This window comes from Calonectris borealis, chromosome 11 (assembly GCF_964195595.1).
Source record: "Calonectris borealis chromosome 11, bCalBor7.hap1.2, whole genome shotgun sequence".
Classification (NCBI taxonomy): domain Eukaryota; kingdom Metazoa; phylum Chordata; class Aves; order Procellariiformes; family Procellariidae; genus Calonectris; species Calonectris borealis.
In genome coordinates, this window is record NC_134322.1 from 20,749,442 (window position 1) to 20,777,311 (window position 27,870).

General features: G+C 38.7%; 1 protein-coding gene and 1 long non-coding RNA gene across 6 annotated transcripts; one reads left to right on the top strand and one right to left on the bottom strand.

Moving 5' to 3' along the window:
* Positions 1-361: 361 nt before the first annotated feature.
* Positions 362-27,870, bottom strand: NRG4 (neuregulin 4). Of its 5 annotated transcripts, XM_075160410.1 has the most exons (8): positions 27,677-27,741; positions 27,286-27,429; positions 22,907-22,988; positions 21,810-21,875; positions 17,644-17,737; positions 6,871-7,020; positions 1,978-2,057; positions 1,197-1,882 (listed from the first exon to the last, which is right to left on the bottom strand). In XM_075160410.1, the coding sequence occupies exons 4-8, from the start codon at positions 21,817-21,819 to the stop codon at positions 1,866-1,868; spliced, it is 351 nt and encodes a 116-aa protein (XP_075016511.1). In that variant the 5' UTR covers positions 21,820-21,875; positions 22,907-22,988; positions 27,286-27,429; positions 27,677-27,741; the 3' UTR covers positions 1,197-1,865. The 5 variants fall into 5 exon arrangements, with proteins under 5 accessions (XP_075016510.1, XP_075016511.1, XP_075016513.1 ...); XM_075160409.1 differs by lacking the exon at positions 22,907-22,988 and having other exon boundaries at positions 362-1,882; positions 27,677-27,726; XM_075160412.1 differs by lacking the exons at positions 22,907-22,988; positions 27,677-27,741 and adding an exon at positions 27,753-27,870.
* On the top strand, positions 1,462-18,904 carry LOC142086831 (uncharacterized). The gene is made up of 5 exons (XR_012675261.1): positions 1,462-2,322; positions 2,496-2,680; positions 2,874-5,044; positions 6,421-6,518; positions 14,474-18,904. It is a non-coding gene; the product is annotated as an uncharacterized LOC142086831 (long non-coding RNA).

Sequence of the window (27,870 nt, forward strand, 5' to 3'; positions counted from 1 at the left end):
GATGAAAAATCACCTTTATCTTTCCTAGCCTTTAAAACAATATTATCAGCTTCCTTCAGAGTATCTGCTAAAGGTTTGAAGTCCAGAAAATAACACATAAGATCGGTTAATTTGGGGAGAAAGTGATCTTTTAGTGCTTTATGTAACTTGATCAGGAGCTTCTCTGGATCAGGTCCTCTACTTGATTTGGTGCCCTCAGATTCTCCCTTCAGATGCTGAGCTTTAACTTGGACTCTAACTTCTCTGACGTGAGTCCTCAGAAGGTAATGTATTTTTCTGTTTTGTTTTCTAGTAGCTATTACAATATGGTTTTCTCTTTGACTTCTTACCTTATACACTGTAACAGCATGTCTTTTATTCTCTGTCTTGCTGTACTTTTGTCTACATTGATATAAAATACACACTATTTTTTCTAACACTAGAACATGTAGTAGACACCCTAGGAATAGAAGCTTATTCAACATTTTCTTTGCATCTGTATTTTTATACACCTCAAGATTTTTTATTTCAGAGATAAGAAATCTGCGTTTTCCATTTTCTCCCCTTTCAATTCCTGAAGTTTTCTCAGTTAACTTTCTCTTCAATACAACCTTATAAATCTCACATAATGAGCTGCTAGCTAATGTGCCATTATGGAAATATATTTGATTTTTGCTGGTTTCAACCTCCAGTGCTAGAAATGAGTTGGAAAGAAAATTGGTCGGTTCACATTTTCTATGTCTCTGACTAACCAGACACTCTCTTTGTGTTGTCAAGGCAGAAAGAGAGACAGACCATGTCATTTGGGCTCTCTTTGTCTGAGTAAGAGAATCCTTTGAGGAACCAGATAGTGATATATAATATACTGTTGGTGTGATCAACAAATGGTTATGTGAATAAAACAAATAAATCTTTAGAGAGGGCAGCACTTGTTCAGCCAAGACACCTGGCTGGATAATATTTTGTGTCAGGAGTGGACCTGATGAATAAAATTCCTGACTTCTAGTATCTGAAATATCAACTGGAAAATTTAAGATAAGGTTTAAATCTCCCTCAGTAGTGAGATTTTCAGAAGAGGGCAAGACAAAAATAAAACCATCAAGGAAGGCGTCTTGCTTAATATTAGGGACGTATACCAAACAAAGGGTAAATATTCTGCCTAGTAAACTTCTTTTAACCATTACCAATCTCTTTTCTTAATATTTTCTTTTTAATTTGAATTAAAATCTTGTGCCAGGAAGCTGGCCAATACACTAGCAATGGTACCTCATCCTCATGTTGTCTTACTATTAAAAAAAAAATCAGTATTAGCTGGAGAAGGGTACGTTTTTTTCCTACATCTGGTAAGTGTATCTGAAACAAGCCAAATTCTGGACATGTATCACAGGTAGAAACTTTGAAACTATTGAATCAAGACAGTCCTCAACTCCTCTGGGGCAATCCTGTGAAAAAGGACAATCCTATCAAAAATTCATAGTATTACCTCATGCTAAAACCCTATGATTATCTCATATTCTCTGTGCAGTGGAAAAAAGATTATTTCCTATTTCCCATGCAGTAAAAACCGAAATTATCTCATGTTTCTACCTGTGCATTATTGAAAACAGTAACTTGACATGAAAAATATCACAAAATTCAAAGAGAAATTAAAGTGATTATAGTGATTTCTGTATAATTCGATACACCTTTAAAAATACATAGTAAGTCTAATAAGTGCAACTCTTTCTCTTTATGTTTTAGTTACAGTCTTCTCCAACACATAAGTAAGCCTCCTATTTCAGTCTACTTTCTTCTCTCATCTTGCTTACCACATCATCCTCTACAACTTCTGTATTCTTAGGGTTGCTCTGCATGTTGTTTTCCCACCATTCTTCCTCTCTAATGCTTTACGCTGTTATTATTTCTGAAAAATAAAGAAAACGCATGCTTTTAATTGAAGAGAACTTCCTCCCCTGCCTTCCTTATGGAGTCAAATTATTTAACTTTAAATGTACTCACTGTTGCAGCCATTGCTGCTTGTAGTCTCAACCAGGTTGGCACCACACTCTGAAGAACTCGTCCTTGGAATGGAAGCTTTCCTGACCGGAAGGAACAAAAAAGAGACAACACGGAGGGGAAAAAAAACACACAGAGTGAAAAAAGTTATCAGAGAAAAGACAAATTAATTGAATGATGCTTCTATTGAAAAAAGTTACATGGATCTCTGCAATTACTTTCTAATTAATATTCAACATTTTTGAGAAGCATCTATTTGAGGGAGAAGAATAGAGATGAGAGGCAGAAACAGCACTCAGAACTACATGGCTTCTCTCCTGAAGTTAATGTTCCTGTTTGATTTCTCAGGTCTTTATTTAAGCAATTTGTAGATACCACAAAATTATTTAATTTATCATTAACTCTCTTAGCATTTGGAAGTGAAATATCAATAATGTGATATTTTCCACACTTTCTTGAGGAGAAACAGATCTTTTAAATAGAGCTGATCTCTTGCTGTCTCTTTCCCTTTCTTTTAATAGTAATTAGACATCTGCTGTCTTGAGACAAGTCATGAGCTGTTCTCCTTTCTGTCCAGTTTGTGTCCTGCGGTGATACAACTCCTCCACAAAGTCTGTTGTCTTGGACAGCTTAAATGGCTTTATTCCTAGACCCTGTTGTTTTGGCTGGCTGAGTTCCTCTTCATCAATATACACTTATCTTACAGGTAATTTGGCATTTCAACATGGACTTATAATAAAGTATAGAAATTAACTGCAGATTTATTTTAGTTTTCCCTAGGGTTTTCTCTATTCCTTTAAGCTGTGTGTGTGGCATTCGGGCCTCTCTATTGTTTTTAAATAAAAGCTGTCTTATGTGGAATCTATACTAATCAGCTACCTTTCTTACTCTTCCTCCAGTAACCCTTGTACAATATGTTTCTGGAGAAAGAAGGCCAGATGGACCTTTACTGACAGGTGAATTGCTTGTAGCAAAATATGCCATTTGTTACCTCAGTAACAATGTACTGGCAAGGATTTTTGCATACTTTCCTGTTTCCCCCAGGTCAAAACAATAGGCTTTATCAGTACTATTTGTTGGCGGGGTGTGTGTGCGTTTGTTTCAAGATAGAGAGCGGCTAGATCTGGATTTGCTCTACCTCCATACACTCTGCTCTGCTAACAGGTTATGCAGCTCCTGGGCCTAAAATCGCACAGAAGCCTACTGCAATCCAAGGCATTTTTTCATTGTTAAATAGCAAATCACTCTCATAAAACCAGTTCTGATTTAATATATATATATATCTGGGTAAGTTTTACATTCACAATGTAAATATTTTATTATCTTTGCTAAAATACAATTGTTGGCATGATGCCATATCTTCTAGTGAATCTCAATAGTTGGAAATAGCAATAGTTTTATGTGCTGAGCTTTTACAGGAATGTAGCAAACAGAACTGAGCGTGCTCTTTAAAGGTCGGGATTCCCCCTTTGACAGAGAAGTGATGTTTATTGCCTATGAAACAACACATTCCTGGAGAAAACTTGATAAAGTAACATAGGAAGCTAATGTACTGAAGTGGTTTTCACATTAATTTTGGTTGTGGACAGTACTGTTCTTATGAATTCCTACAACATGATATAAAATTGTTTTACAAGACTCATCTTTGAGGAGACATAAAAGCATAGTCTTTTCTTTGCAATTATTCCTCGTAATTTTTTCAGAAAGTAAATTAAAGCTACTCACTTTACTACCTAAATAATTATATTCTATCAACCTGAGACTCACTAAGATAGCTCTACAGTAGCCTTTCCTTCAGCAGGTTCAGTAACAGTGGGAGCTTTAACCCTAGACTACTGTTTATCTTTTCCAGTTCTAAGCTGCTTTTTTTTCATCAGCAGTCCTTGACCACTCCTCCCTCTTCCCTCCCTCCATTCTTTGCTGTTGCTTTCACTCAGACCTTCAGTTCCTTTCCTCTATCTTTATTTTGTTCTACTTCCCATCATTCTCACCCTCTAGCCATTTCAAATACTGTCTGTTTCTTCATTATCTTTGATTCTCTCTCCTCCTTCTCCTTACCAAACCATACCATCTTGATGAATCCTAGTACATAATCAAATACAGCATGAAATCAGCGTAACCGCAGATTGGAAAAAATAAATCCTCGGCTGATAAAAATGTGATGACTTAGCTAAATATGAAAGGAGAATTATTTCCCACTGTTCACCCAACGCATTTCCTATGCAGCCCTTTTCTTTTATGGGTTACTTTCATCGTTACTTATGATTTGGTTTTATAAGCGAAGCAATGAAATCCTTTCTCTCCACCCTTGTATGCTGAACGGATTTGTTTGTAGGGAGCATTAAATGCACTCGCACATGCCTGGTCCTGAAATCTGCCCCAAGCAGCCTGGGAGGAAGAAAACTTGGAAAGGAAGGGGGGTACGAGTGATGACAGGGACAAGAAAATAGAGCACTGATTTCCTAAATTCTAAAAGATTTGATGTATAATTTTAAGGATTCAGTTTCTGTATCCTAAATTGCAATTAATATCTCCTCTTCTGCATCCCTCCAGATTGCATTACTGTTTACACTAAAACTGCACTAGAATCCTCTGCTGAAAGAGCCACAGAAATGCTTACTAACACACAATATGGGGGAAAAAACTCTGCTTTCTGATTCTGGATCAAACATATTTGTTAATAAGGTGTAATAGTGGAAAGCTGATAGCACAATATTTCTCTTAACATTTCAAATTTAATATATCCTGTCAAGAAGACAAGTCAAGGATAATGCAAACTCTCAGCTAACCCTTACGTGCCCCAGTTCCACCCTTTTCCAGAATGTTATGATACAGGTGGTAGATCAAATCTGGGGAAAAAAAAATTATAATAATATTAATGATTGCTAGCAATAATCCTTGTTTATACAGCTGAAAAGAGGGGAGTAGATTAAAGTATCCACTTGAGACTCCTCTTATATGTTGGTCACTTCAGTCAAGAGATAAGGACTTTAAGATGTAAAATGTTTCTTTTATAGATGAGTTCTCTAGCAGAAGATGATTGTGCTACATCAGCCTCTGAAGCATAGAGGTAAGACAAGACATTTTTTAGCCAGTTATGTTCTTTTCTTTGTATTAAAGAAGTTGATCATGATTTTAGGAGATTTCCCAAGCTAGTCTGGTATGTAAGATAGGTTCAAGGGCAACTATGTTAAGACTGAGTTGCTGCCCTTGTTATTTTTCTAATAAAGAGGCCCTACTACTTGTTCTGCCAGTTAGGTAAAGCTTGAGTAAATTGATTTCCTATAAAGAAATAGAATAGTTGAGGTTCATCTTCTAACTGTCTAATAAAAGACTTGCACAGACCTGTCATTGCTGTTATTCTAAGCTTCTGTACTTTGCAACGCAAGGCTCTTTGACCGTAAAACTCAGTAGATTGTGTCTCCAGCCTTCCCCTAATTTTACTGTACGCAAGAGGAAAGGGATCTTTTAACAGATTACTCTCTGAATTCTCTGCTCTGTGAAGACTTTTCTTCTCAGAGACAAGCTTTACTTCTAAAGAAATACTCTCTATGCCTCTATGAGACTTGAATGAATTTTTCTTTAGTTAGTTAAAGCTGTATTCTATTCTAATAACATTATAGTAATCTGCAAATGTTCTTTAGCTAAGACAGGATTAATTTAACTAATATTACTAAAGTGTGGGGTATCCTCTACAACAAGGTTTTTTTGATACAAACTCTGTTTGATCTATCTCTTCTAAACATATTCAGCTATGGGAAAAACTGGCATTCAATGGGTTTCCATGACAGCAGCTGAGGTAAAACTAGACCAGTTATTCCAAAGGTCGCTCATTGAAAGGCACTGATCAGAGAGGTTGATTTGGCAATGTGATTATAGGAGAGCAAAGAACAGAATTGCAAGAATCTTAGGTTATCATAACCAAGAAGAAATGCAGCATATGAGTAACAGGAAGAGGCTGCAAGTCTGAGATGGCTAAGAATTACAGGAGCTAGTAAGTTGCCTCATAAAGGCATAAATACATATTAACAGTATATGACAAAATGAGCTCTTACGAAAAGTGCTATACTCTAAAAACAAGAGAGGACATAGAAGTCGACTTGCGTACATAAATGAGGAGAATAAGTGAAGACAGTAATTTTGTTTGGGTTTGGTATAAGTGTACTGATACGCTGTATTGATATATGTACAGCATCAAATAGTTGACTTAATCCCAGTAACTGCTTATGTGTTTTCATTCAAAGTCCTAATATGCCTAAAATGCTACTAAAACCAACCTGCAGCACTTGCTGTGTAGCACTGACATTTTCATGCTACTCGAACATGGATCATCCTGGAAAAATGAGTTAGCCCTCTGATTTGTTCTAGATGTTAGTTAGTTAATAAATATCTACCTGGGATTATTCTTGAATTTGATTCTTTCCTTAATTTTCCTTTTTAAACCAGGAGCTGTAAAGGAATTGGGAGCTAATTGATTGGAAGCACCAGTTGATTTGGCTGCCAATTCAATGCAATGGAACAGTTTCTGATCCCTAAGCACCTTGGTAATTTGCTTCTACTTCTTAATCTTTGGACAACATAAGGGTTGACTAATGTTTTAGAACGTTAACGCTAACTCTAGGTAGACTGTAAAATCTCTCAGAAATGGGTGTACTGCATGTATTTTTAACAAAGCAACTATAAGTAATAGCTTAGAAGAGACATGGAGAAAACTACAAGCCAGGAAGTAAAATATTACAAGCAACAAGTTGAGACATCCACATTAATTATGCTGAATAACCATACAAACCTTATGGATAATTCATTACATACTTTTACATTCAAATAATTAGTACATGATTACCAGAAGAAATTTCTACTTGATTAAATAGCTTCAGCACTCTGAAGCACTTTTACCTGCAAAGGAAGTAGAATGCTCCAATTACGAGAACTCCTAGAAGAAGTAGCGAAGCCAAGAAAGCTGCAAACAGGTCACCTTTTGTTTGGGACTTGATGCTAGGCAGCAAAACCTCCTCACAACGGGCTCCTGTGTAATTCTCAATACACCTGGGAAACCAAGTTTTATTTGGATTAGATGGTAACTTGTCATCTAATATGAAAAGCACAAAGGCTTCTTTTGGTCTTAAGTGGGGAGAGAACTTGTTATGGCATAATTCAAGGTTTATATTTGCTTCACAGCAAGTTTTGTTATGGAATTTCCACTCACCTCATATTTCTGGAACAAAGGGAATTGGGCATGTTGGGCACCAAGTTTATTTTCTGATCCACACTGCTTTTACATATTAAACCATATCTTTCTTAACACATTCATTGGATTAGCAGTATACTTCACAATTGTGTACTTCGCAGTTAAATCTGCCTCCTCCAGTGGCAGATTTAATTAATTAAATCCACCTCTTTAGTGTTAACTGTGTCATCCCACTGGTTCGCACTGGTAGTCATGCTTTCTTTTTCCGCTTTCATGTAACTTTCTAGCTTTCTTTGTTGAAGAGCTAGTACTGTCACCTAAATAGATCAAGGAAATGGGAATTCACTGAGACACAGTACACCTTAAATTGCAAAAGTAGTTTATGCAGTGTAATAATTCATGCCAGAACACGTTACATGTGTTGGTGAATGACCCTCTCTTGGAGAGACGTAGCTAAAAGTCTTCTCTACTATGCTTATTTTATGTATTGAGCTTCTGAAAACTTCTTCTGAAGAAAGGATTAAAATGAATATGGTATTTTACCATGGTAAAATGAATGGCTTAGTAATTCATAGTGAGTCAAAAATAGATAGGTTGAAGCTAAACTCATCTTCATTTGTCTTATATTTGCACTTATTCTGCTAAGTTTTCTTAAGGAATTTATTGCAGTATGGAAAATGGAAAGCACTTCATTCAATAACTACATTCTGCATGTATCTTTTATGTATGTAAATTTGCTTCTCTCTATTTGTATTACTAAAGATCTTGCTCCTTCTTGCTATTTCTGGCACTGAAGTCATAATAATCTGTGACATAAGCAATTTCAGGCTCCAGCTGAGAAAAACGGGCTGAACTCTGTAACATACTTGAAGTTCTCAACTGCCATTGGCAGCTGCAAGGCATAATTTCAGATGAGGGATAAGAAGGCGGAGTGGGGAGGAACTGCCAAAAGAGAAAGATCTCTAGTATATCTAAATAAGACAAATGGATCACTGTGAGCATACCACCAGGCGTGCTTGATGTGACGCCCAGCACTGCTTTCTGTAGATTGTGGACCACTATTTCAGTACTACTGGTCTAAACTATTCCACAAAGAATTACTACCATTTCTTTTAATTCTTTGCCTTTGGAAATAAAATTGAAGATTTAGACACTAGAAAAAAGATTCAATTATCATTACATATTAAAGCTGTGCAACTGATCAAACAGCCATCATTTACTAAGGACAATGTGAGACTTTTCAAAGTTACTATGTTTGACTGCTGGGAGAAGGAAGAGGTAGGCAGACTGCTCTGATTGCTTGAGATAATGTTGCAGATATTTACTGTAAGTATAGTGGCATTTCAGTGGCCTATTTCTGAAATACTGTAGAATACTTTAAGAATAGAAGTGTAGTTTGAGTGGAACATTGTTCTCTAGCAAGTGAGAGAGAAATGCTTTGGAGAGCTGAATAGAATAACAGGGATAGAAAATGGAATATAAAATTCATAGAAGTATTCTTGAATACCAATGAAAACTGGAGAATAATGCAAGGCTAAAACGATACAGGAAAAAAAAATAAATAGGTTTTGGCATCAAACTAAGGCTCATGGAAAAGTTCTAGAGATTGAGTGTAAAGGGAGTAAGTCAGTAGCCTAAAGAGAAAAATGAAGCAGGAAGAAGAAAAGACAGTCCTTCTAGCTGAAGAGAATTGCATATAGGATTAGGTAAAAGGCTAGGGTTAGAGAACTGTTGTAACGTAGAAAATACTGTCATATAACCGAAAAATGATGGAGTATCTATTGGTTACATTTAAATAAACAAAATTATAGCTAATGTGACCCTACCAACAGGCTCTGTTACAGTTAGGGCATTTCTGAAAATTCAAATGTTCAAATACTGGCTTGCACAAGCTTTTATGAAGTCATCAGTGCTGATGTACAAACAGGTGAAGGACGATGTTAAATATAGAAGCAACTGATGCTTTAAGACAACCAAGAGAGGGAAAGGTTTCTACTGTACGTCCTTTCCTAAAATTGGTGGGAAAGAAACTAAGCAGACTTCAGTAATTAGCAGTGGAACTCACTCAGATGATCTGCTTATCCTGTTGCATTAGCAGAACTCTAATAATTTCAGTGGAGTTACACACAGTGACTGCAAGCAAGACAGAAAAGTAGTCTCTTACAAGCATGTGGGCTATGAACGTAATCCAGACTGATGGGATCTATATAGTGTCTCCTAGAGGTAGTCAGTCTTACTATACACAGCCTTAAAAGTCAGTAGCAACTCGTAGTTTATCTTGCTTGTAATGGATGCCTGAAAGTAGAACACAAGTTAAGCATGAGACACTTAGAGTTGTTAATATGGCAGGCAACTGTGCTTCTGCACTTGAATGAATGAATGCAAAAGACAGAGAAGCCTGCTTCTAGGCTATAGTAAGAGGGAGTTACACTAATTAAGTCTTGTGGTCACTAGGCCACGTGTTGCTGTTGCACAACATCATCTGCATGCTGTTAGCCTGCTGTTTCAGCACATGCTGTCTGTTGGCTTTAGATGGTCCTACTATGTAGCATTCCAAAGTTGATTTTTAAAATGGAAAAAAGGTCTTTCCTCCTCTAAGAAATTAGAATTTCCAATTCAATCAGAGTTGAAAGACAACAGCCTTCAAATGTTTGAGAAAAAACTGTGGGACTAGAAACTCTCATTTTCAGATAGCATCCAGATTTCTGCTTTCCTAGATCCTGCACATGCATGCACACACACCCACTTCTCTTGTCAGATGAGATGAGCCAGCCTTAACTGTTGTATACAAACTTACTATAGGAGCTGTGCTGGAGACAAAACATGAACATAATATATGTAAAGAAACCCACATAATCTTTCAACATAGGAAATTAATCAAAACTACCCATATCAGCATCAATACAAGGTGGAAGGAAATAGACTGCACTGGATAAGATGTCAGGAGATGACCAGCGGGTCTGCAATTATATTGATCCTCTACAATCTGATCAGTAACAAAAATATAAGCGTAACAGCCCTCCAATAATGCAAGGCACTACTGCTGTCTCATTTGCAGATGGAGTTCATGAGACAGTGCAAGTGATCTACTGCCTGTCTGATTTAGGTAAGAAGGTAAGGTTTCTTTCTCTTCCAGACTCTAAGGTGGGCGTCATAAGCAAATATCTGACAGACTTTAAAAATGGAAGTAGGATTTGAGTCAAATATGCACACAGACAGTCCCGTTGCTTAGTATTATACTATACGAGTATTGACTTCAGTTTTCCTTTAGTCTTCCTTCAGTCAGGAAAAAGCTGGATGCTTCTTGGTATAAAAATTACTTGCATGTAAATACAAATCTCTAAGCAGAAAAAGACAGCTGAAAAATTATCTGCTTGTCAATGCAATTCAGATTACATGGCTGATAGCTTCTAAATCACCATAATCTTTAGTCTGTGGCAAGCTCCTAAAAGTTGTCCTAATCCATATACTGTATGGGCATCTAGTAAGTATGAATCATAGAATCATAGAATCATACAGGTTGGAAAAGACCTCTAAGATCATCGTGTCCAACCGTCAACCCAACACCACCATGCCCACTACACCATGTCCCTAAGGGCCTCATCTACACGTCTTTTAAATACCTCCAGGGATGGTGACTCCACCACTTCCCTGGGCAGCCTGTTCCAAGGCCTGACCACTCTTTCAGTAAAGAAATTTTTCCTAATGTTCAATCTAAACCTCCCTTGGCACAACTTGAGGCCATTTCCTCTTGTCCTATCGCTAGTTACTTGGGAGAAGAGACCAACACCCACCTCGCTACACCCTCCTTTCAGGTAGTTGTAGAGTGCGATGAGGTCTCCCCTCAGCCTCCTCTTCTCCAGGCTAAACAACCCCAGTTCCCTCAGCCGCTCCTCATAAGACTTGTGCTCCAGGCCCTTCACCAGCTTCGTTGCCCTCCTCTGGACGCGCTCCAGCACCTCCATGTCCTTCTTGTAGTGAGGGGCCCAAAACTGAACACAGTATTCGAGGTGCGGCCTCACCAGTGCCGAGTACAGGGGCACGATCACCTCCCTGCTCCTGCTGGCCACACTATTTCTGATACAGGCCAGGATGCCGTTGGCCTTCTTGGCCACCTGAGCACACTGCCGGCTCATGTTCAGCCGGCTGTCAACCAGTACCCCCAGGTCCTTTTCCTCTGGGCAGCTTTCCAGCCACTCTTCCCCAAGCCTGTAGCGTTGCCTGGGGTTGTTGTGGCCGAAGTGCAGGACCCGGCACTTGGCCTTGTTGAATCTCATACAGTTGGCCTCGGCCCATCGATCCAGCCTGTCCAGGTCCCTCTGCAGAGCCTTCCTGCCCTCCAGCAGATCAACACTCCCGCCCAACTTGGTGTCGTCTGCAAACTGACTGAGGGAGCACTCGATCCCCTCGTCCAGATCATTGATGAAGATATTGAACAGGACCGGCCCCAAAACTGAGCCCTGGGGAACACCGCTCGTGACCGGCCGCCAACTGGATTTAACTCCGTTCACCACAACTCTCTGGGCTCGGCCGTCCAGCCAGTTTTTTACCCAGCGAAGAGTGTACCTGTCTAGGCCGTGAGCCGCCAGCTTCTCTAGGAGAATGCTGTGGGAGACAGTGTCAAAGGCCTTACTGAAGTCCAAGTAGACCACATCCACTGCCTTTCCCTCATCCACTAGGCGGGTCACCTGGTCATAGAAGGAGATCAGGTTGGTCAAGCAGGACCTGCCTTCCATGAACCCGTGCTGGCTGGGCCTGATCCCCTGGTTGTCCCGGACATGGCTCGTGAGCACCCTCAAAACCAACCGCTCCATGATCTTCCCCGGCACCGAGGTCAGGCTGACCGGCCTGTAGTTCCCCGGATCCTCCTTCCGGCCCTTCTTGTAGATGGGAGTCACATTGGCGAGCCTCCAGTCGTCCGGGACTTCCCCAGTTAACCAGGACTGCTGGTAAATGATGGAGAGCGGCTCGGCAAGCTCCTCCGCCAGCTCCCTCAGAACCCTCGGGTGGATCCCATCCGGCCCCATAGACTTGTGAACATCCAGGTGGCATAGCAGGTCATGAACTTCATCCTCTTGAATTATGGGGGGTTTATCCTGCTTGTCGTCCCTGTCTTCCAGCTCAGGGGGCTGAGTACCCTGAGGATAACCATTCTGACTACTAAAGACTGAGGCAAAGAAGGCGTTGAGTACCTCAGCCTTTTCCTCATCCTTGGTGGCAACGTTCCCCCCCGCATCCAATAGAGGATGGAGATTCTCCTTGGCTCTCCTTTTGTCATTAACATACTTATAAAAGCATTTTTTGTTGTCTCTCACGACAGTGGCCAGGTGGAGTTCTAGCTGGGCTTTTGCCTTTCTAATTTCCTCTCTGCACGACCTAACGCGATCCCTGTACTCTTCCTGAGTTGCCTGACCCTTCCTCCACAAGTGATAAACTCTCCTTTTTTCCCTGAGTCCCAGCCAGAGCTCCCCGTTCAGCCAGGCCGGTCGCCTTCCCCGCCCGTACTTCTTGCGGCACATGGGGACAGCCCGCTCCTGCGCCTTTAAGACTTCCTTCTTGAAGAACGTCCAGCCTTCCTGGACCCCTTTGCCCTTCAGGACCGTCTCCCAAGGGATCCTCTCGACCAGTGTCCTGAGCAGGCCAAAGTCCGCCCGCCGGAAGTCCATGGTAGCGGTTTTGCTGGCCCCCCTCTTTACTTCACCAAGTATCGAGAATTCTACCATTTCATTGTTGCTAAGCCCAAGCCGACCTCCGACCACCACATCTCCCACCAGCCCTTCTCTGTTCGTGAACAGCAGGTCAAGCGAGGCATCTCCCCTGGTGGGCTCGCTTACCAGCTGCGTCAGGAAGTTATCCTCCACACACTCCAGGAACCTCCTCGACTGTTTCCTCTCTGCCGTGTGGTATTTCCAGCAGACATCCGGAAAGTTGAAGTCCCCCACAAGAACAAGGGCTAGCGACTGGGAGACTTCTGCCAGCCTCTGGTAGAATATTTCGTCTGCCTCCTCTTCCTGGCCAGGTGGTCTATAACAGACCCCCAGCAGGATATCTGCCTTGTTGGCCTTCCCCCTCATCCTTACCCACAAGCACTCGACCTCGTCATCACTATCATTGAGCTCTAGACAGTCGAAGCATTCCCTAACATACAGGGCTACTCCACCGCCTCTCCTTCCTCGCCTGTTCCTTCTGAAAAGCTTATAGCCGTCCATTGCAGCACTCCAATCGTGCGACTCATCCCACCACGTTTCCGTGATGGCGACTAAGTCATAGCTACCCCGCTGCACAATGGCTTCCAGCTCCTCCTGTTTGCCGCCCATGCTGCGTGCATTGGTATAGATGCACTTGAGCATCAATAAGTAATGGCAAAGTTAATTGGAAGCCCTCAGCAGCTTTTTAAAAAGTTCTGTGTTCGGAGGAGTTTCAAAACTTGCTCTGAAGCTGTATTCATACACATAGAAAGTAAACTAAAACTCATGCTACTACTGGAGAGAAGTTGAAAGAATGGGTTATTTTCCCCTAAAAGTCTCTTGGCTAGGTGTTTATATGGCAAGCTTTACCGTATCTGGCAATGGTTTGAATTTTGATCACTAATACTTTTCAAACACATAAGATAATGCTGCATTTTATATTTTTGTCGTGGTTTAACCCTCGCTAGCAACTAAACACCACACAGCCACTTGCTCACTCCCCCCAGCTCCAGTGAGATGGGGGAGAGAATTGGGAGAGTAAAAGTAAGAAAACTCATGGGTTGAGATAAAAGCAGCTTACTAATTGAAATAAAATAAAGTAAAATAGTAGTAATAATAATAATAAAAGAATATACAAAGCAAGTGATGCACAATGCAACTGCTCACCACCCACTGACCGATGCCTAGCCAGTCCCCAAGCAGCAATCGCTGCCCCCCCGGCCGTATATACTGAGCATGATGTCATATGGTATGGAATACCCCATTGGCCAGTTGGGGTCAGCTGTCCTGGCTGTGCCCCCTCCCAGCTTCTTGTGCACCTGGCAGAGCATGGGAAGCTGAAAAGTCCTTGACTAGGGTAAGCGCTACTGAGCAACAACTAAAACATCAGTGTGTTATCAACATTATTCTCATACTAAATCCAAAACACAGCACTATACCAGCTACTAGGAAGAAAACGAACTCTATCCCAGCCGAAACCAGGACAATTTTATGTCCCATTAAAAACAAGTCTTAATTATTGATTTTTTTTTTGCTATACTTTTGGTGTATATTCTAACTTTTATTCCTACTTTTCAAGCTAAAAGCAGAATTGAAAAATACTAATTGGACACTGTGTTTTCAGAAGAGCCTGGGGTATGCAAAAGTGTAGTTTTGGAGGCAGAGAAAGAAGAAAAGCCCAGATGAGTGGGAAGCCCTTCACTGGCGACTTGCAGTGTGTATATTCTGAAGGCTTATGGCACAGCAAGTATATCACTTGTGGCGACATTTGAAAAAGAGAATGAAGGACCCATCTCAGAAAAAGAGCCAGACAAGGATGGGGTATACAGAAAGTGATAGAAGGAATTTGCACGGGATTTATTGGACTAGTATAGGAAAGGTGGAGGAGAGATTGGATTAGGGTAGAAGCAAAGGAAGGGGAAAGTGGAGATATCCTTTAACCATACACAAGAATTTCAGGGAGGAGATTTCTACGGCCTGCCTCTGCCCCTTGCAGAACGGCTGAACGCACTGCCCTCTGCAGAATATGATCCCTTCCTTAAAAGGAGAGCATTCACTATTAATTTCTTTGTGTACTGCCCTCAGAAGCAGAGGAGTGTGTGTTTGGGTGGTCTTACACCATCTGTATTTTGTCTGAAATACAGAAAGAAGACTTTCAGAAATCTGCCATGTAAAAGACAAAACGGAAATACCAGAGCTTCCTCTCAGACAACAAAATCTTAACTTAATTCTGCACCGCATTAATTAATGATTATGGGACAGCTGCACATCAGGTGCTGAGGCAAACAGCTTTCAGCCTCGTGTTTTATGATACACCTGAGGCAGCCGCTTTTCCATCTTCTCCATTCTGCTGCATGTTTATTTAGTACATTTGAGCATTCCTGGGTTTGAAGCTCATCTTGTTTATGGTGACAGGTGCGCCTTTCACTGCTGAGCACATTAACTCATTGTTAGGAAAGGAATGAGGGAAGATGGCAGCTGAGCAACTTCATGTTTTAACACACATCAGCTGTATTTAAAATCTGCTAATGTTGCACAGGGGAGGGGGGCCAACTACTGTTTTGTTTCTATTCAATCTCTACCTTGCATATATATCCATTTCTGAATGGTAAAAATAACTGAAATTCCAAATTTAAACAATGGCTCTTAATTTGTTAGCATGCTACAAAATACGTATTTCTAAAGAATGGTGCAATTTTCCTAGTTGCATTGTGAAATTACTTCCAATGATGTTGCATCAGGTAATCTGGACAATGTTTAGCACAACACATTTGTGTAAATAAGTGGCATGTCAAGGCGAATGTGTTTTAAGGTATTTTTACAGTTTGTTAGTCTGTTCTTGCTCCATTTCCCCCTTTTAATTAATGCTGTACTAAAGATCATTCCGCCTTTGATTCTAAAACTGATGCAATTTTTCTGTTGGTGGGAGATGATCATTTGAGAACACTTGAAAGCTTTAGATGGGATCTGGCAGAAACCTGCGTCAAAGAAACTTTGCGCAACTGTGTGACGATGCCAGTCTTGAGGTTCCAAAGCACCAAATATTTTTCTGAATTCTGCTGAATAGTGATGCATTTTTTCTGTTGTTTCTATTCACATCACTGCTGATTACTAAGATATCTGTGTGTAAACAAAACCTTTCTCATCTATAATTAGCCTTCTCTGACTGATTAAGGAACATGCTTAGAATGAGGACATGCTTAAATAGAATGCTTCTATTTAAACCCATATAACTTCATAATCAACCACTAGATACAGAAGAAAAATACCTGATAATTTAAATTCAGTAAGATTGTCTGAGTATAACAGAAATGCTCTTAAGATGTTACTTTTCTGCTTCAGCAGATTATAAAATCCTCTAGTACCTGAATTACAAATTACTTCATTTGGAGCCCTTTTAAAGTGGAAATTATCTATGCTGACTAGCCTGTGCTGCTGAAGAATGAATTGTTCTGAGTATTTGTTACTTTATATTTACAGTTATTGCATCAAATACACCTTCCTCATTACACAGTCTAGCAATAGTTGAGAGGGTGCTTTGAAATTCTATAACTGATGCTGTTTAGTCTAACCGTTCTTTTCTCATTTTAGTATTTTAATATCAATAATATGGGATTCCTTCTAGAAAAAAAAATGCGTATTTCAATATGTTTTACTTTTTGTGTGTGTAGTATTCATTTTACATTGCATAAGCTTGCAAGGTTTAGCAGTTAGAATAAATCATCATCATACAGCACTTCCGAGCTTTATCCTCACTTCTGGATCTGATTCATTGTATGCCATTGGACAACTGTTTCATCCAGTTATCATTAGTTATAGCTCAAGATTGAAGAGGGAGCAGAAGTGGCCATGGAAGAAAAGAAGGTAATATCCTTAAGTGTATGTAATAGGTGTCTGAATGCTTATTATTATGTTAAATAAACTCATTAAATTAACCATGATTTATTTTGATGAATGATAACTCAGAATTAGTAAATGCAGAACCATGAAAAATTAGAATTTAATTTGTCATCTTTTGTCTTGGTAAATGAGAACATAAACGGATAGGGCTGTATCCTATCCTGCTTTAGGCAGGAAACATATCCACATGCAAAAATAGGAAGTACTTCTTTTCCAGTGTGCTATACAGGCTTCAAAAAGAAGAATGGTCCCATAAATGAATGGTGTAAGAAGTATCTATATTTGCTGCCTTGATGTTTCTTTATCAAGTTGTCTTTGGCTGTCATTGTAAAGCTGCCCTTTGAGTATTTCAGTGAGATTCAGAGAACATAGTAAGTCTTGAATTATGTTCTTTTTTCCCTTTAAAAGGTTATATTCCTTTTTGCGCCTCCTCATTTTGTTCAGGTCAGGCCATTTTATGTTATAAGAATTTTTGCAATATGATTCATCTGGAAGGAAAACTGGGAATGTCCTTTGCCTTTCTGAATGCCTTTCCTACAGTCTATAGTCCATGAAGCAAAGGGTATTTTGTTCCTTTCTGTATTGTAATCAGGGGAGGAAATATGGCTCTAAATATAGATATCATCCTGAATGCATACGTAACTGAGTACTGTTGCACCTGTCAAACAAGTATACACCAAGTATATACATTTATTTTTCTCATATTGTCATGTCTCTGCAAGCTAGGTAAGGTAATCTGAGCATGAATTACTGAATTTGGAACAGCCATAGGTAATAGGTATTTTCTTTTATATAACATTTTAACAGTAATTTCTTAAAGAAGCAAAATGGAGAAATAGTCTTTTAGACAGCTACTGTCCAATACTTAAACACACAAACTTTAGTTTCACTGACCTGCAGAATGGACTGGATACAGTAGGAATCATATAACAAATCCCTCCATTTAAACAAAAAGATCCATAACTGGTGCCACAGAGTTCTTCATGATCTTAAAAATAAGACCAAAACAAACACAGAGAAAAATAGAGACTTCCATATTTTTACTAATGAAAGGAGATCTTAATTATACTTTTGGGGAGTAGGGGTGGCTTCCTTAAACAAAAAAAAAAACCCAAAAAACAAACCAAAAAGCCCCCACCAAAACAAACCACCACACACAAACAAAACCACCCTATGAACAAATAAGGTATCAGTCTTGCCTTCCAGGCCAGCAACATATAGCACTATCTACCTTGCAGAATTGTTTCATGTAACAGTATTAACAAAAAGATCACAAATTTGTCACCGTATCAGATGTAAAGCACCTAAATTATATGAATAAATGCAAAATTTCTCTTGCAATGAGAGGAACTTTTAAATTCTCCGTTACTTCATTTGCCTTTCATGACCACAAACCATACTGAGTACAGTGATTCACATGATGACCTATATGAAGTCTGGTTTGTCCTGTTCCAGTGGCACAAACTATCTTTAGCTTAACTAGCTTCCGTCAGAGTCGTACAGATAAAGCGAGAATAGTCTCAGGTGTGGACCAGGACATTCTGAGACTGCTTCAAGCTGTATTAAGAGCTGAATCATAGCGCAGTTGGACACCACCAGGTTTTCCCACCCCAATTTTTAACAGCCAGTGGAGGAGCTAGCCTATGAAGTGTCACTTATGTAGAAGACTGCCTGTTACAATGAAATTTCCACAGATCTCAAAAAGGCTTTTTTCTAACTCAGTAGGCTTCTTATATGAATTGTTAGTGTTTTAATCACAATTTCTAATAAAACCCCAGATACAGGATACTAATGTTGGCACTCGTAGCAGCAGTTGTCCATTTTATGCTTAAATAGAATATCTAATTGTACCATTTCATTCTTTTTGAAAGCAGGAAGTTGGAAGTTGGACTGCATATATTTATGATACATTTAATGCATCAGTATCTCATTTTATATATATGCATATATATTTCTTCAATCTTATGAAACCACAATATCTCAATCAGAAGAAAAATAGAGCAGGCTTCTGACATCACAAGCGTGAGAATCATGTGTTACCTCACACTTTAGGTGTTGTTTTTGCTGTTATTTCTCCCAGAAGTTCTGAAAATAAGAATTCTGCTGTCTCATTATTTATGTATAGAAGACATGTTCTATACAAAATATAGTGTTGTTTAAGAGAAATCAAGATTTTAATTTTTTATTGAAAATTTCTTATCTTCATGCATAAAAAAAGCGAGGAAGTGTGACCATAAGATATTCTACCCTAGAGAGAGTTTCTACAGCTTTGTATATAAAATAAACCTGACTTTTCTAAGAGTAGAAGAAAAACTTAGCTATTTCTAACCCTGCGCAACAAAAACATTGTGCATCCTGCTATCCTCTAGACCATCTCTAGTAATTCCACTCTCCCATCTTTTTGTACATTCTTCCATTTCTATGATGGCATATTGACGTAGGAGTGTGAGTTAAGTCCTTGTATTATTTTAAGACGAAGGCAGTTATACCACAGAGCTCAACAGGAATCAGTTTCATGTTCATGTTATCAAAGTGCCAGCATCCAAATGGTAACTGGACCTTTTTGCACATGTGCAGATAAATGAGGGAGCTGCAGGAGGGGGGACATAAAGTTGGAAAAATTGTTCATGTTTGAACTTGTTGCATTGGCTCAGGATGTGCCCTAACAGAAATGTGTGTTCTGCCCTCCTTTATTAGAAGTTAAATGGAGATTTATTTTAACTCTGAAGCTTTCTGTGCTTGTCTACTGGCAATTCATTTACTGCAAGTTCACTATTAAAAGACTTTTAAAATTATTTTGCATGAGCAACAGTTTAATTGCAGTAGGAATAAAATGGTAACAGAAAAAAACAAGCAGGTTTTTAAACAAGAACTATAAATTATTTGATTTTAGTCTATACAAACATAACAGGGGAACTTCTGTGGCAGTGTAATTAAATTGAAGACTACATCCTTCCTTAAATGAAGAGAGGATATTGAATATATGAACAGTGTATCAGGATATCTATACAATTATAAGAATCAAGAAAGAAAAAGCAAAACTCTCAACTTTGACCTGCTCTCAACTCTATTAAGCATCTGAGGGAGTTAAGTGTTGTTGAAATTCTACCAGATGGAAAAGCGAGATGATAGAAGGTTGGCCCCACAGAAAAATCCTTTTAGACAGCTCATGGAAAGCCTTCAAAGAAATTCTCATGAGAATTAATAAGAACTTGTTAACCTCCTTAAAATCCTGCCTTATGGTTCTATTTCTTTTCTTCGTCTTTATGCAGAAATAGGCCTGTCTCACACTGGCATAGTGGTAGAGTACTGAAGAAAACTAAATGCCTCAAGTCATTCAGGTCTCAGAACATTTGGGAGAATGATTCTCTCACTGTTATGGTGTGATCTGTGTATTAAGGACCAGCTCTGCAGTCCAACCAGACACTTCTGTTCCGGCAAAATACCTCAGGCACTCTGTCTTAGGCCTATTAGGGAAAACTGAGAGAGGTAGAGAGAGAGAACAAAAAGTGCCTAGGAAGCCTTCAAAACCTTTTTGATTGTAATTACAGACAATTTCTCTATAGGCTATTTCTTTCTAGAGCTAGACTTCTTTCCAGTGCTAAGGGAAAAATGTTAACCTTCATTTTACCAGTAATGAGATATTTGAAGAAACCTCTATGTCCATGTAGATCAGATACCCCATTTTCCATCCAATTGTGCTTTTCATTAATTCTGTTTTGTGTATTAATACTTTGCTACTACTTATTGAAAGTACCGGAGTAATACAGTATAAAGTAGATGACAGAATTATGAAAGAGAATAAAAGAAAACCCACGATGCTCTAACACTAAAAAAAAAAATTAATTACTAGTAGTAGTGGGTTTTGCTACAATACAAAAATATGTGTTATTGTACTCCATACCCACCTTACTGAAATGCAGTAGTTTGGATCAAATTTGAAAGCTACAGCTCTGTATATGTAGCAGGGAAGTATGAAAGCAACAGTTTATCCCTCTAAATTTATAGTCGATGCAAAAGAGTATACTGGAGAATCAGAAGGGGTTCAATACAAGCCAAAACCCAATTACATTAGCATTAGTGAATGTGTTATGATTTTTCATGAGGTAAGTCAATACAAATGCAAATTGTATGCTTTGAAAGTCAAATGTATACTACATTCAGACTGCCATAATCAAGATAGAAAAGTTTAACAAGTCAAGTGATGATGGGCAATTAAAAAAAAAAAACAAAAGATTTAGCTTTTCAATTAATACAACTGTAGAAACTCTACCAGCATATGTTCTATATAATATATATATATATGTATTTTGATATATCCTTCTACGTGAGAGATTAAATAAAGAGAAGTAGGACAAAAAAATTACTTTGGAAAAAAGTCAGGTTTTGGTGGGAGGAGAAGTGAAAAGGAATGAAACAAGATTGTTCTTTCTAACGCTAGACTGTGAATACTTAAAACTGGCAGAGGTAATAGCAGCCTCCCAATACACTGATTCTCCAATATTCTTTTTGAGGACATGCAGGAAAACCTGTCCCTAAACTATCTTGTCTGTTTGCATTTAAACTGTTGTAACCTGACTGTCCTATCTATTAAAAACAAATAAAGGCTCAACACCACCTTAACCCCCAAAGAACCAAGCCAGCTTGATAATCCACATGTTGACTCAGCTGTCTTGCCTAGTCCAGAGGCTAAATACTACAGACTGTCTAATCCTGAAGTCTGCTAAAAGAAAAAAGGGAAGGGGGAGGAGTGGGAAATGTTGACAGAAGATAAAGGGGCTGATGCATGCTTCCTCACTTATAAGCAACTTTGGACTGTATGCTAATCAATCATGAACTGTGAAATATTAGGACTGATCAAAGCAAACATCTCCTTAAGAAAGTTTGTACCACTGATTGGTGAACGCTAGTTTGCCAACTAGTAAGTGAAGACAGCCCTATGGAGCAGTTGTGACAATCCCAATGGCAGCTGTCAAAGTCAATACAATTTTAATGAATTCTAATTTTAATGAATTATAGACTTCCAATACACTTCCAAGTAAAAACTTGGAAGACATTACCTGTTCGCATATTATTCCGACAACAATTTTTATTCTTGGTCAGAGGCTATTCTTCTAAAACAGCACCTAAAGACAAACACGTAAATTTAGCATGTCATTTTTAATCCCAGTGACTTTTTTCCCTGAAGAAATAGCTATGGGAATGTATCTTTCAGTGTTGCTACTAAGACATTTGTTGTACCTTGACAGTAATACTATTATATTACTTGTGAATTCCATGAATTCACAGTTAATGGCAAACATTCAAGTCTACTGTCAAGTTCAGTGAACTCCTAAGGGCAGTACTACAGAGTAAAACCAAATTCACATTAAAGCATGTTTAAACAATGAATACTTTTTTCAAACTGCCATGCTTATTCAGAATTGTAATACCTGCTGCTTTTAGGCAACCTAAATTATTGTTTCTGGCTAGCAAATTAAATTGACATTTGTACCTTGAAAGTCAGTGCATACAATTGAACCAGTCCTCAGACTAATAATTATTCAGTCAGGTAAGATCTTGGTGGTGGAATTCTTGCATTTCACAAACAGGAACTTCCCAATTTGTAATTTCTCAGGAGATGTGTGTGTTTCACTTGAGTGTTTCTCATGTCTGGATGTCAGGTGAAATTAGTAATATAGCTGTGAATTTAGCAGAATTCAGCAAGGTCAAGACTTGTACAATTATTTTTAAAATATGGAATACCAACTCTCTGCCTAGACAGAAACCAATCTTCACTTGACATTGCTAAAAAGAAACTTATTCCGTAGACATGCCAACTCTATAAACATCTAACATTGCTATATTCTGTTTTCTTGTAAGGTATAGTTTCTTGTAAGGTTTACCACACCAAATAGGTTACTGAACAAGCCTAACACGATAGATCTTCTTTTTTCATGTTTGCTCTTTTTTTCTTAATTATACTTTAAAGTGTACATAAAGTAAATATTTAAGCAAACTGTCTTATATTGGAAGAAAGATTTTTTCCCATTAAATGATCAAATAAAATAAATTATCCACTTTATCAGAAATAATTGCCTGTACTTCAGCTTTTAGTAGTAGAAAGGCAACTTTCTGTAGAGGCCCATTTCAAAAGATATAATGCATTTGTACTTACTGTATAAGCAGACAGTTCTGTTTTTCATGGGACCTCAAATGGCTTCTCTAGCTCTTTCAGTGTCCTGTCCATACGAGAAAATCTGAAATGGCAGTTCCCTGTGACACTGGGCTGTAACAGCAAGGTCCCCACCCAAAGGCTGTCCTCTTGGGCTGTCTCACAGATACGCAACTTTGCTTACTTTGTGTACACATCCAAGTACAATTAACATAGCATGTGGCACAAAGAAACAAACCAACGTGATTCACTTCAGAACTAAAATCCTGCTTTTAAAAGAAATAAATCATCCTGGAGATGGTTATTTTTAGCAGTCAAGATCTGGATTCTATATGTGCTGTTAAAAAGGCTTCAAATTTACATATAGTGCAATGTGGGTGAGGTTACAACAAAGACAAACATGCATACAGAGGCCAAGTACAGAATAGGGTAACACCCCGTTACGCTCACAGAATCACTTGCATATTTTGCTAGGGTTACCAGTACTACAATTTGTTGCTGAATTCAAAACATTCACATAATGTAGTATATATAAATTGCACCATAAGAATATAATATGCAGCAGTCAAAAATCTGATTTAAATTTGTATTTTACTGGAGCAAGCAGTCCTTTTTAATTTACTTTCCCTTTTCTCAGAATGTGCCACAAAATTGTATAATATCCAATAGCTCTCATAAGGGAAAATATAAATAGGATATATAACCTAAATTTCAGACTAGCTCCTTTTCCAGATTTAATTAGGATATGGGTCCTTGAACAGACAAAATAACTTCATTTGGCTACTGCAAAAAGGAGATCTCGCATGTCCTTCCTTCATCTTATTGTCAGTATGCATCTCACTGTCTCTCTGGTGCTGCTACTGGTATAAGTTGAACTTTTTCCTTAAAGCTTAAATCCAATGATCCAGCAGAAAATTCCTTAGAGGAAGCTGACAGTTTTCTACTGCATCAGTGTGTTAAATGGATGTGCTATGCACCTCATCAGCTGTTTGGAGTAGGACTAATTGTTATGTGTACTGCAAAGTGTTTATAAGCTGACTGCAGAGAACAAGACAGTTTGAAGGCGGCTATGGGACTGCTAATTGTTTATTTTCAAACTTTGTTGCCTGCATATTCGAGAAACAGGGGGTGGCAAAGGAAGGGGGTGAATATACTTCTTAAACAATCCAAGAGGATGTATGCGTGAATGCATAATTTTATTCTTTAAGTTCTAGTAATAAATATCACAACTTGGGTCTAAAGATCACTTTCAAATGAGATGTTGCTGACAGCATTCACAGTTGTGGCTTTTTTTCTTTTTTAAGACTGAAAAGTAAACTATTAGGTAGTCATGTATTTCTATGTAAATGTTTTTCTCTTGCGTGTTTGTTGCATTCTGAACAGAAGTTAAGTATGTATCAGTATCCTAAAAAGAATAAATTGGACCCTCTATCTCATTAGAAAAGTAAGCTGATATATTGTAAAGAAAATGAAATGCTATAGCAGAAATTGTTGCTAAACTCGATTCTAGCTTGCTTACATCTATCTGTGCACTGAACCGGTACTAGAAACACAAGAGATCATTTGTGCATCTACCTAACACTTCCCAAACTCAATGTCTTCTTTTAAGACACAGCTGTAGCCTGTGCTCCCAGAAACTAAGAATCCAGTTCCACAAATGCTCAAATGTTTATCTTGCGTGCATCTTGGGAGTTCGTGAAAGATTACTTTGTGTATCAAGTTAAGAGTATTTTAATCTGAAATTTAAAATATAGCCTATTTTGCTCTGTGCCAGCTTATTGAAAAAACTTCAAATCAGTTCTCCCCTTTTCCCCACATCTTTGTCATCTAAACTGATATTAATAATAACAATACATTGTTGGAAAGATTACAGTTTATATATTAAAGTTAGGTCACCTGTATATACTGATATATACTGATACTATTTCAGCCTCTTCAATGACTTGTAAGTCCTGGGCATCTTTATTTTCGTAGTCTGAATCCATTAACAAGGGCTTCAGTTAGATTTGAATCACATGTCTAGAGTTAACCATATCGTAAATCACTAAGTTAAAGCATGTTCAAGCACTTTGCTGAATGAAGCATGAACTCTATGTGTATGTGTGTGTCACACTGAATGCTGCAAATGTGATGGAAATACTGGGTTACTATTCCGTAGCAGAGAAACCACAGACTGAAGTGAGCCACACAAGAAAATCCATATGCTCTCATGCTTCTTGGGCACTAAAACACTAGGGGAAAGAATACAGTTTTTTCTTTTTTGGGAACTGCTATTGGATTTCTGGGGAAATCGTACATTCGGACACAAAACTGCAATGGGTTCGGCTCTTTAGCAAAAATATGTGCTAATATCTGGCCATACTGGAGGCTGGCTGGAACAAGTCTTTTAAACTCATTAGATTTGTCTTTAAATGAACCTGTGTGCTTTACTCCCCGTATACTTAAAACAGAAGCCTTATTACCACTTATTTTTGTGTACTTTTAGTGGCTAACTGTTCTAAGCATCCATGAGATGCAGTATCCCCAAAAGATGATAACTGGAAGTCTTAATGAGCACAGCCAGATAAAAATTGGCAGAATAATGATTTGGGTTTTGTTTTATGGTTCTTTGCTATCCAAACATTCTTAAAATTAATCTCTATATAAACTCCCCCCCCAATTAAAGATCATTTCAGTCACATGGCTATTTAAAATATACATTGTTTGTTCATTTAGATTAAGTTGCACCTTACAGCTGTCTTCAAGAATGGGATTTTACTGCATTACGTATTCTTTTTTAAAATCCAAAAGAGGTAAAATCTCATTCTGCCCCAATACTGCGCTCAAATATTTGTGTCGTGAAAACAATGAAGGGAAAAAATTTTAAAAATTGCACTAGCTGCTTTGTAGGCTAATTAAACATAAATTTCCTTCTGAGAGGTGTCCTTGATATCTATCAAGAAGTTAGTAGCCTACGCCTCTGATTTCCTCAAAAGCCAGGAACTGTCCTGAAGTCTTGTTAAAAGGAGTCTGTTTATTTTCTTATCTAGGTAATAACTTCTAATATCCTTACCATATGAAGCTCATAACTGATTTTAGCACAGAAAATCATCAGGTGTCAGAAAAAATCTATCAAACTGCCTGAAACAAATGGAGATCTCAATCAGGAAGAATTCAAAATGAGATATTACAACAAATTTGTATAAGAGCAATGTGTTACTCAAATTTATACGCTGAACATTTTTTTTAAGATGGGATAGCCACAATGTGAAGGAACTCTAACAGAAGACAGAAGCAAAGGCAGACGCCAAATAGCTCACAAGTCTCAACGTGCTTGTGATTGACAGGTGAATTTTTTGAATACAGTTTTTCAAAACTTAGGTTTACATTTTTGTTTTATCCACCGAAGTATGTCTAGGATTAATTATATACTAAAACAGCTCGTAAACCTGTTATCATGATGTTGAAATTTGAGACATTACAGTAAATTTAAGGGAAAACTTTCTATTCCTAAAATTTCGTAAGTAGTTTGCAACCAACTTCCCATCTGAAACCCCAGTTCTACTGCATGAGATATTCATACAGAAGTTGGCAAAGCTACATTTCAGTTGAGGCTTCTGTCAAATGTATCTACTTGTAGTCATACTACATATTTGTAATTTTTAGATAAAGATTCCAGTCTTGAGCTTCTGTGTGCTTATGGCGGGGGAGGGGGATTAATAAATTTTAGAAGACACTTGCATTAAAAAAACACTATCAAGCTTGGAAAATAAAACCCACAACACTATTTTTTCATTCTGTGTGTTTACTGATTTCTTCTATTTCTTCACTTTCGCTCCCAAGTTTCATCCCTAAACTCTCTAAGAAATCAACTGAAATGTAATACAACTTAAAGGTTCTGACTGCGTGATTAATTTTTATTCATATCTCAGTGGTAGATATACTGTCCATCAGAATGTCAGCTCTCAAATGTCAGTAATCTCAGATCCAAAAACCAGAACTCAAAAAATCCATATTACAAACTGGCATACAAGTAGACAGTTTAGCACATGGACATTTAATAACATAGACCAATATCACTTAAATAATTTTGAGATACTAAAAAATATGTGAGTTTAGATATTTACTTTTACATGGTAGTCATCAGGAAGGTAATGTAACCAGTCTTCATAATACTGATTTTGATTTTTTAAGCTAAACGCCATCTAGACAGTAATAACGGATTGCTGCCAATGCCGGCTATTCCACAGCAGCTCAGCATATGGGAGAGAACTGTTAAAACTTGAATTTCAGTCTCTTTTATTTTGTCCATTTAAAGCACGTTCTTAACCTTGGGGTTTTTTTACTGCCTTTTTTTGCATTTAGTTTTGTATTGAGTTAATTTGTTCTACTTAACAGCTTACCACAGCAAATGGGTATTCTTAACTCTGCTGGTGTAATCTTTCTCAGACATGCACAGGACAATCTGCTGAATCAACGTAATCTCTAATCTGCATCGTGTAATCTTGCAGCTGCTCTCTCCGTACGCAGTTATGTAATCCTGGTGTCTATAAAAGCAAAACAAAACACAAAAAGGACAGGCAGAACTTTAAGAATAACGTTGTCCAAGCCCCGGCGCGCCTCACACGGCGGCCGCCTCGACAGAAAGCAGCCCCCGCCGCCCCGAGGCTGGAGCGGCCCCTCGCACCGGGGCCCCCTCAACCCGCCGCCCCTCGCACCGGGGCTCCCACCTGCCCGCCCTGTCCCGGGGGTCGGCGATCGCGACACGGCGGCTCCTGCCGTGAGGGGACCTACCGGGGGAGGGGGGCGGTGGCTGTGGCGGGGGAGCCGCCCCGCCCCGCCCCGCCCCGCCCCGCCTCTCGCGCCTCACCTTCCCCAGCCCGTAGTACTACAGCGCCCGCCGTTCGCTGCCGCTATTGGGTCGGCGGCGCCCACGTGACGGGGGGCGAGCACGCGCGCGCGCACCCTTTAAACCACCTCCCCCCTCC